The sequence below is a fragment of the Gavialis gangeticus genome, unplaced genomic scaffold, assembly GCF_001723915.1.
Source record: "Gavialis gangeticus isolate Ggan-Ray unplaced genomic scaffold, GavGan_comp1, whole genome shotgun sequence".
Classification (NCBI taxonomy): Eukaryota; Metazoa; Chordata; order Crocodylia; family Gavialidae; genus Gavialis; species Gavialis gangeticus.
The window spans coordinates 155,426,943-155,437,591 of NW_017729025.1; the positions used below are offsets into that span (position 1 = coordinate 155,426,943).

The following is a 10,649-nucleotide window of genomic DNA, read 5'->3' on the forward strand; positions in this document are numbered from 1 at the left end:
TCTATGCTATTAGTACAGCAAGTAGCAGTGCACTATTAGAAAATAAAGTGTGCTGATCTCACTTTTACTTTTCAGTAAAAAGGAGTAAAAGGTTTTATTCTACATAAAATTTACTTGAGATAAGGAAGATAGGGTTTTCTTCTCAGTGTAGAAAGAAATAATCACCTGATGTTGCATGCGCCAATACAAGAGTTAGGTGGGCACAAGAAGCAAGCAAATAAGACACCCTACCCTTTGTTGTGCCACATCAGGTAGCCTTAAATAGTGCAGACATTTATTTGCATGGTGGCAGGAGAGTGCAGGCAGCTCCAGCTACCGTGAGGGCTTGAGGGGCCTGATCTAGTGGACTCTGGGAATTCCTGCTCAGAAGCGGGACCATCAAGTCTGAGGAGCATCTGCCCAGCTTTCCTCACTTCACATGGAGGAAGAGGTTTGCATGCACCCTGACAAGAAGGGACAAGGGAATTCCTAGTGTCCCATGTTTCCTTGCCAGGATATATGCTGCCTTGCACTGTATGTGGAGGCACAAGTCAGTGAGGGTCCAGGGTAGAGGCATGGGACACTGGCAATTCCCTGGGTCCCATGCTGTCCCAAACCCCTGCATGAGGCATAGGTCATTGTGGGACCTGGGTCCTGGCAAGGAAGCACAGGGCCACATGGGATGCAGGGAATCCCTAGGTCAGGGGTACACATTGCCTATTGTTGCGCATCAGCCCTCTGCCTGATGCAGGAATACAAGCAATGTGCAATTCAAACAAAGTGAATCAACTGTGGCAAGATGCATCCTGCTACAGCTTGATCTGCTTCATCTGGTGACATCTATTTTTTTTAACCCTCATCTCACCTTCTCCCCAGTAACTGTTCAAGTACATGCGTACCAAATAGTAAATGGAAGTTAAACTGCAGTAATTTGCCCATTGTTGGGGGCTAAAATGGTTTGTCAAGCCAGGGACACATTTTACATCTGTAGCACTAAAAATGAGGCTAGAGCCAGTAAGACTGTTTGCGGCACTACAAAGACAGGGAAAGTGCTAGAAAATGTTAACCCTTTCAAAAATGAGAACTTTAGTAGGGTGACTGTGCAATTCATGTAGTTGCACATAGTGCTACACCCATTTTTAGGGCCCCCAGCATCCCACAGGCCTCTTTGCTTGCCTTTCTTCCCTCCATGAGAAAGGGAGAGAAGAAAAGCAGATGACTCCTGCCTAGCCTACCCAGGCCCAGGTAGGAGCAGTCAGGGAGCCCTGCTCAGATGATACTATTACAACTGCTTCAGATGCCTCTACAAGAGCTGAGGCTTTTAAAGTGGTATCAATTCTTACTGCTGCAGCCAGCTCTGTAGATCAGCAGGGTTGGGCAGCAGGGGCTCTCTCAGCTGATCTCCAACCATCTGCTCCTTTCCCTGGGAGGGGGTGGAATTCAGGGAGCAGCCCTTATTTCCTACTAGCTCAAGTGCCTACGCACCGTTACAGTGCTATATTTCCTTAGCACTACTAAGTGCCAAGACACTGTGGCACTTGAAAACAAACACCTGTCTACATTGTTATGGTACCATTTGCTCAGGCACCAAAACCAAGTTTGACAGCTGGCATTTTGTCCTCAGCAGAGGGAAGTTCTACATGGGAAGCAAGTGCACTTACATTTTCTCAAAACAATACCACTACATCAAAGCTTATCCTCCATAGTTTATTATTTTACACTGCAGGAGTGAAAAAGTTATTTTTATAGACATACCAGGTAGCCAAACTCAATGGATGAGATCTTTGCCTGTATAATGGACCACAGGCCCCAGAAGAAGTGTGATGCAAGGGCAAACCTGCAAGTCATAACACACACATTAGCTGAAACATTTCACTAAGGGATAATCTTAAAAAAAAGTTTAGCCAAGACAAAAGCAACATTACTTTTGTTATAAAACTCGCTTATCTTTTAAACAGGCTTTGGGAAGATATTTTGTTGGGATGTTTGAATAAAAATTTAATTATAAAGGTGTGTATTCAAGTACTCTGAAGAAATCTGAAGCAAAAGCCTAACTAGAAATAACTCTCATTATAAATGGGTATTTCTACAGAGCATCATGTCTCAACCCAAAAGTGGGTCGCAAGAATATACAAGAGAGTCACAAACAAAAGTGGATTTTTTACACACTTAAAATGAATAGATGCTGCTTGTGCTTCACCATATGTTAATGCTGTGCATGCTAATAAACAGGGATCTGGGTTTTCTACTTGCTGTGGAAAAAAAGTGTGGATTTTCTCCTTTAAAGAGCTGTGGCTCAACACATGACTAGCTGGCAGCAGGAGGTGAAGGCAGTGCTCCCCCTCCACACCCCCATCCATTATTCCTCATGCTGCTGCTGGTGCAGGGGTTCTGGTGGCAGTGGCAGCAATAGCAACAAGTCTTGCTGCCCTGCTCCACCCTCCTGCACCAGTTCCCACCTGCTTGGCCATAGATGAGGCTCTTACCCATGTCAGTCTGGCCAGGCTGCAGCCCCATGCCTGCTGTGGGCACAAACCTGGGGGGGCACGTGCTCCCTCATGCCCCACACACTGAAGTGGACACTGACAGGGCTCGGGGGCTGTTTTCTATTTAACTTTACTGGGTTGGGACTGGCCCTCATTGGTTACAAGTGGACCCTGGTACAAAATAAAAGTTGAGAACCACTGCTAGAGGCACCAAAATGGAAGCGTCAAACATGCAAGTCAACTGCAGAATGTCAGCTGTACTATTACTGCTACAAGCAGATAAAAATGGAGATACCTATTGACTTCTGTCAACATTTCTTCTTCTATTTTCAACTTTTCTTGATTGCTCAGATTTTCAAAACCATTTTGGAAGGCAGTCAGATAGTTAGAGAAAAAATGAAGCTAGAAAGAGAAAGAACATGAGAACAGTTCAGACAACTTAGTCTACAAAAACTCACTAGAATATTCAGTATTTAAGAGATTTGAACTCTTCAGCATCTTCCTAATCTCACAAACTGCTACTACACAAGCTTATTTCAAAATCCATTTAGTTAAGAAATCAATTCAGCAACAGATTACTAAATATGGCATGTTAAAGCACCATACTATTTGTCATTCTAGGTTCACAGTTAATCCTTTTGCCATTTACTTTTTCCCTATTTTGATCAAAAGAGTAACAAATCCACTATTTCAGTAACACCACGACACTTCATACATGCCAGAGAACAATAAGCATTTCACTGGGAAATGCTGTTAGTGCATAATATAGCTACCTTATGGACAGAGTCTTCTTATTCACTGAAAGCATGGCAGAAATTTTGGTTCATAGGATATAGGGTACTCACCCAAAGTGAGTCAAGAAAAGCAGAGCTCCAGTCTGGAGCTAGTAGACATCAATGGCGGACAAACACCATGTTCAGGCACCTACCTGTTGTTTCCTGGTGGGATACTTCAGAAAACTGGCTTTGAAGAATGGGTATTTTTCATACGTATAGTCATACATCCATTCACAGAAGTGGTTTCCAATATCAAATCCTCTGAAAATTAAGAGATCAAAAGGAAAAAAATTCTTCAAGAAATATTCTGAATATTTGCATAGACACTGTTTACTCTTGTTAAAGTCTAAAGAATGCTTTAATTTTGAGGCACCAAGTATGTTGGCATGACAGTGCATTTTACAAGTAGAAATAATTGGCAACTCAGAAGATGTTCCTACCCATTTCATGGAACATGAACAAGTTAGAAGGCTTCTCAGCTAGAGATGCACTAGAATTTACCACCAACTTTAATTCAACATAGGAAAGAAGCTTGTATTGCATATGAAACAGCAATACCTCACAGTAATTCAGAACACTAAAGTGTATGATATCAGTGAACAACTTGCCTGAGAATTAATGGCCATGTTATTGTCACAAAAACTACAAGTCCACTTCTATACTGAATGAAAAAGACACTCTATTGTCACTTGAATTTTTATTTAAAATTCCTGATCTTGAGAGTTTAGCAGAAGCTACAAACTTAAATGCTATGGGCTCAATGTGTTACTTGGGCAAAAATGGCACCAATTTTGCTAAAATTAGAATCAGAAAAAAGTGAAGCCAGGTAATGTTTTTGGTAGCCATGCAATAACTGATATTTGTGGCATCTGTACTTTATGTAGTCTGCAGACAACAGGGAGAATAAAAAAGGTGTCACATAAAAGGATTGTAGCACTGCAGATGTGGCCGAAGACCCATGCTCATGCCTTTGTGTTTTTAAGAAGCTTATTTAGTAAATTTTGTAGACTGAAGTAGTGCGTTGCATACATCAAACCAAGTAACATTCAGAGTTGTCAATAGGTCTCAGTTTTCTTAACTACTGTAGAGGGGGGAAAAGAGAATTCTGTTGCCTCAAAAGAACTGGAACCAAACTGATCTGATAAAATAAAGTTGCAGCAACAACCCTATTTAAGAAGGAAGAAAAAGTCGGTAAATTCAAGAAAAAGCAACTTAGACACAGCAGGACACAAACTGCTTTAAAACAGTTGCAGACAGAAGACAACAAAATCCCTTCAAGCAGAATTTCAAGAAACATTACTCAGCTATTACTTTAATGTGACTTGCTTATTTCTGAGGATGAACTTGTTCCTGTAGATATGGTCACAAGCTAAACACTACTTCAACTAAACTGTAATAAAACTGCCTTCAGACATCTGAAAATTAGATTTCAGATGCAAAGATGTAGGCATTTGAGAGACTGCCAACCTGTCGCTCAAAACTGCCAGTATATAGGGCTGTGTATATCAGTGGCAAACAGGATGTGATGCAAGGAAAGCAACTCACTGGAAAAGATAGTCTTAATAGACAGCAAAGCATTTGCATTCATTGCAGGTTATAAAGCAGAACTAAGTGCTCCTTGAAACAAAAGTAGGTGAAAAGCAGTTTACCTGTAGTTGTAGCTGCTATACTCAAAGTCAATAAGCATCAGCTTTTGATTTTCAGAATCCTCTCTGCCTTCCAGAAGCAAAATGTTACCTGGGGGACAGGGAAGAAAAAAAAAAGTTGAGACAAAATATTCTAAGTAGACTCTCTTGTGAAAGGAAGACTGAAGGATCACAACTCTTTAAGGCATAGTGTATTTCTGCTTATCAGGATACATAGTTTAGTTGTAAAAAGCTCTTTGCCCTACTTGATCCAACCCTTCGTCATAATCCCATACTTTAGTATGTCTGTAGATGCGCATGGATTCTGCTCTGACATGTTACAATTATAGTGTGCCAGAGCAGAATCAAATTTGACTCTACTAACTAATGTACTCCAGTAGCCACCATGTCTTGTGTATTCAGAGTCCCGCAATTCAAAATGACAGCAGGAGCACTTTAAAACTCTTTGAATGAGCTTTAGTTAAAGTGTTCCCGTTATCATTTTGAATTGTGGGACACCGAATACACGTGGTGCTGCAGGTGCTTTAAATTTTAGCAGCTCTCATAGCTGCTAACTAAAAGTGCCCTCTGCACCACAACCCCAGAGCACATGTAAAGATGCCCTTAGAGTTTACTGAAAGAGAATGGATTTTGTTCAAGAAGTTTGTAGAAAGCAATACAGTTTGTATCTACACTATGGCTAGGAACAGACATTTACACAAACTGGTTTAAGTTATGAGAAACTGGTTTAAACCTGTAACAGAACAGATGTTCAGTGCACATAAGCCAGTTTCAAGATGGCTGAAACTGGTTTGAGACAAACCTGGTTAAATGCAGTATTGGACTTAACAGACTTGGGTCAAACCAGTTTTTGCAGTGTTTGTCCCAGACCGCTTACTGGTTTAAAATAAGCCAGAGACCCACCCGCCAGCATTTTGGCATGCTCTCTGGGCTAGGCAGGGCTGGACCCTCCCTCTGCTCCCTGGTTATAGCTCAGCACAGACTTGCAGACACAGCAATCTGCCTGGTTTCCTCCTCCTAAACAGGGATTATTCCCCCCTCCCCTATGCAGATGCCACAGCATTAGCTAGCAGACCACATGCCAGCTACAGTCCTTGCTGTGGGAGACAACAGGCAGACAGGCTTTTTGTAGTCAATTAACAGATAGCTTAAATGTTCTTCCTTGGAAAAGCTGTTTAAGACAACCCACTTGCTCCCCATCACCACTCCCTGCTAAGCAGAAATTCCCCCCTCTGGTCCCTGCCAAAAAATAAACAGGTAGCTGGTAAATGACCCTCTGTTGTTTTCTCAATAGGATGATAAACACTTATCAATTCTCTGGTGGGCTAAACCAGAGCGTCCTGTAGGGTCTGGCCATGCCCCCTCCCTCAGTTAAGTATTATCCAAGGGAAGGGAGGGCTGCTCTAGCACCCCCCAGTTTCTAACCTGAGCCACTGCAGGAATGTCCGTGCAGTTACAAAGTGATTTAACCTAACCAGGTTAGACTAACCTGCAAAGACAGAATCAATTTAGGCTCAGGGCTTTTTGACTGTCTGTCCTTAGACTTAATGGGCTGGAACATATACGCAAGTGGAATGCTAACCATTATTCAGCTAGTTAGAACTAGATAGTTCCCATTCCCATGAGTCTTCCTCCATCTTTCAGAATTGTGGCTTTTAAATGCTACAGTTTTGCTACCCGTCTTGTATTCCTTTATAAACCTTACCTTCCTGCATTGTGCTATGCCACCAATAAATGTAAACCAAAATGAGTAAGAAATCAACTAAAAGCAGCCCTGTCATAATACATTCAGTCTTTAAACATAGCTTAATAAAAAGCAACAGCACTACCTTCCTGACAGTCATTGTGGCAAAATACAACGGGTGATGAAGTGGCTTCCAGCATAGACCTAGAAAGAGGAGAGGACAATATAAAGACCAAGAACGCTTCCAGTCAACTAGCTTTCTTCAACTTAAGAAATTCTGTTCTGCAAAACCCGTGTTTCAAAGTTTCTAGTCAGATCTATGCAGATTTTCAAGTATTCTGTCGACAAGTGCAGGGCAAAGTTGGGCATCACTGCAGCCAACTCAAAATGCAGATAGGCAAAACTCTATATTCAGTATTACATACAAAAAAAAGGCAGATATTGTGGCTAGAGGAACCACAGTAGTTCCCCAACCAGTGATACAAGTTCAGGAAACTATATTAGTACAACTTTGTTGTCAAACGCAAATGTTAGATGCTGCTGGCAACTTAAGTTGATATAATGTTAAGTAGTACCAAAAGTCAAATCCTACCTCAGGCTTTTAATTTCTTGGGGCAGATTGTAACTGAGGAGTTTATTCAGTTTTCTAATTCGGGATTCTTTGGTAAATTTTATCTTTAGCACTTGATTTAAGTACCTACCAAAAAAGAAAAAAAAAAGTAGTTTAATATGGTACCAATTTCCCTGCTTTATGACTTACATTAAGTGAGTAGAGTGCTATACAAGACGACTTACTTTTCCATTGTCCCAAAAAGCCACTTGGGTTCTTTATTAAATGGCATTTTCATGCCATGAAATCTGGCCATTTTCTCAGCTATTTCAGCCGATATGTCAGGTAAGCTTAATTCTTCAGTGTCTAGCTTTCTGCTCTGTAACACAAGGCACACTTGAAAAAAAAACAGCTAGCGGAAGTGTGAATAATAGAATTCAATATTGAAACAGGAGTATGCATTACACAGTGGCAACAATTTCAGAACTGCCATGTTTGGGAAAGTTTAAATTTCAGATCATCCCTTAGTGGCTTGTCTGATAACCTTTGCTCTTTTGAGTGGTAAGTAAGCCCAGAGAAGTGTCAAATCACAAGGCAAAGGCTCACATTCTTGGTCAAAAAAAAATGTAGAAGATACTACATTATGCTTTTGGAACACAGATCCCCTTCCCGTTCCAACTTAAAATGACAGGCTCCTTCAGCACCAAGCGTCTTGCTATCAATACAAGCAAGACCTCGAGGGTGGTTGCTAGTTTCCTTTCCCCATAAATTAGTGGGCTTTTCCACTAACTGTAATAAAAGTTACCAAAAAAAAATGACAGAAAAACGAGACTGGATGGGCGAGTTCTTGAGAAGTCCTCCGTGATGGATAATTACCAATATCCCTTTGCTACTCTCTGCTTTCACAGATTTCCCCACATATCAGTTACAGCATCCTACACAATGTGCTGACTAACCATGAATGGGACTTACTGGAATGAATTCTTCTAGTCGGCCTTGTGGAAAGATCCCATACAGTTTTGGGCCAAGAGCTCTCTCTGCAAGAATGGCAAACATAACACTCTCCAGAACCATGGCTTCTGCCCCCTGAACAAAATTAAGAAAGTTAATGGATGTTCACACAGTAGTGGACAAAGTAGGCATCTTTACAAGGAAAGCTGTCAAATAAAGAGATTAGGATTTACAAATTGAGATAAATGATAGGCTGCCTCCAAACATTAAAAATGAAGCACAACAACAAGACACATGCTTTATCAGAAGCAGCACCAGCACGTTACTTCAATCCAACTCCATAGCATGTTTAGATTAGACATTTCAGTGGGACTTTTTGGCACTTTTAGCTAATAGCCAATCCAGTCAGCTATTAGCTAAAAGCACAAGAAAAAAACTCCACTAAAGCACCCAGTCTATACAGAAGTTGCACAAGGCAGATCCAACTAACATGCTGCCTTTTCTGGGTATGTGCTGGCCTAGGTGTGGGAACACACTACATTTGAAGTGTAGTGTTTTGTTTGTTTTTTTTTTTTTGTTTTTTTAAATATCCACAAGCAATCTATATGTTTAAACCCCTTCCCCCAACACCCCCCCTTTCAAAGAAAACTACCAGAATTACAATTGTTCAATACAAGGGGATTTAAATGTAAAAGTAATGCAGTGTTTCAGGTTCAAGAGAAAGATGAAGTAGAAGAAGTGTTTACTGAGTATCTAAGTACCCTGTAACCTGGCAAATACCCTGCCCAAATTAAAGCAAGCCAACCACAGCTAGCTACACAGCAGTTGAAACTTTAACTTATTTCTACTTTAAAACATGGAACACAGAGCTAAAGTATGCTCATTAAAGAGGAAGGGACTCTACTTTTGAGTTGGTAAATTCTTCCATTTTGGCATTTTCCCCTCAAAATATATTTTTTATAAATAAAAATTGAGGGTACTAGGTATGGCAGAATCAGTTCTCATTTGGTGGATTATATGTACCATGTTCTAAAATTAAACTCTCCTACAAACTACACTTGCCCCTGACACTTCCCAGGAGCAATACAGAACCACATCAGCCTCAACCTCAGATCAATGCAGAAGTTAGTCAGTTGATGACAAGAATTTTGTATTAGTTCTCAACCTTTCCTGACATCAGTGGCATTACTCAACCCATTATGTTCCCCTTAAGTGAAGTTGTCACCATGGTCAATATTAGTCCTATAGACCATGTGTACAAAGTCTGCCTAAGAGTACTGAGCCCACATCTCCCACATCCCTCAATGGAGCTGTGACCACTAGGTTATAAAAGCATTCTACTGAAACTTTGCAGGGAGGTGGGGGTGGTAGGTTTATAGATCTTCCCCTGCACTGGGTTTTTTTTTTTTAGTTACCCTGATTATGTTTTAAGCAGCTCTTAACTGTTGCCTAAGAATTTAATTTGCATCTCAGACTCCACAGTGAATAACATTTTCTGTGGGTGTTAGCATCAGGCAAAAGATTTTCTGCTAGTGCAGCGTTTAAAACAACCTACTTGCAAGGCTTGTAATCCATCTTGCAATGCAGGGAAAAATGACAGGTGCAGCCATGACTTAACTCTAGAATAGAAAAAAGGGGGGAAAAAATCCTACACAACTACTACCACCATCAGCACCCACAACCTCACAAGTTATCATCTTTGTTACAGATTTTGATAAGGAGACCCATATGTACAGAATGTTTGTAACACTTCCACTAGACAACTCTTCCATTTCATTTCCTGAGGCAGAATTAATGCCTTTGACAAACACTCCCCATGGTTTCACATGCTCTTGCTGTTGGGCACTTGAACATTATATAACCTGCTGACCAACAGGAGAATTCAAATTGAAACTCACTCAGCAAGGCAGGTTTAGTGGAAGAAGATAGTTAATAATTTAAGTACATTCATGGAGTAACCAAACTTTAAAATGAAGCAAACTAATGCTGCAGCTCCAGTGAAAGACATCTGAGTTGCCTTTCATTGTAAATGAAAATATTCAAGTCCTTTCCTAGTTCATTTTTCCATTTTTTTTTTTAAACTTCAAAACATAGAGCTCCAAATAAGGCAGCAGCAGGTAAAATGTGGCCCGCCAGGTAACTTCATCCAGCCCACAGGCCTGTGCCTACTAATTCATTGTATCCAGCCCAGCCCCAGGCTACCCCTGTTGTGCTTGCTTGGGGATGAAGTCCATTCACTCCTGTGGGGGCAGCACATGCTGTGCTCTAACCTTTGGCAGTGGTGGAAGAAGAGGGGAGAGTGGCAGCAGCGGCAGGCAGGAGCAAAGCAGCAACTGGATGGGAGTGTAAGGCCCACACCAGTACCCTGGGACCTAGGGTGGGGCAGAAGCACAGAGCCTAAGCTGGGGGGGGGGGGGGGCAGCACAGGGTTTGCCTGGCTTCATCACATAGGGCTCGCGTGCAGTTCCCAGGTTCTCTGCCCCAAGCCCTGTACCTTTGGGGGTGGGGGGTGGAAAGCAACCCCACATGATGGAGCCAACAGCCTGGCACTGATCAGTGCTACACAGAGGGAATAGA

The 10,649-nt window shown here is 41.6% G+C and overlaps 1 protein-coding gene across 1 annotated transcript in view; it reads right to left on the minus strand.

The window, feature by feature from the left end:
- Nucleotides 1-10,649, minus strand: part of CHKA (choline kinase alpha) — a 42,914-nt gene that overhangs the window by 6,613 nt on the left and 25,652 nt on the right. Inside the window, exons 5-12 of the mRNA XM_019519990.1 lie at nt 8,094-8,207; nt 7,367-7,500; nt 7,164-7,268; nt 6,717-6,775; nt 4,891-4,978; nt 3,394-3,502; nt 2,761-2,867; nt 1,735-1,816 (exon numbers count right to left, since the gene is read on the minus strand). Of these exons, the coding sequence (XP_019375535.1) occupies nt 1,735-1,816; nt 2,761-2,867; nt 3,394-3,502; nt 4,891-4,978; nt 6,717-6,775; nt 7,164-7,268; nt 7,367-7,500; nt 8,094-8,207 (798 nt within the window). The remainder of the gene's footprint in view (nt 1-1,734; nt 1,817-2,760; nt 2,868-3,393; nt 3,503-4,890; nt 4,979-6,716; nt 6,776-7,163; nt 7,269-7,366; nt 7,501-8,093; nt 8,208-10,649) is intronic.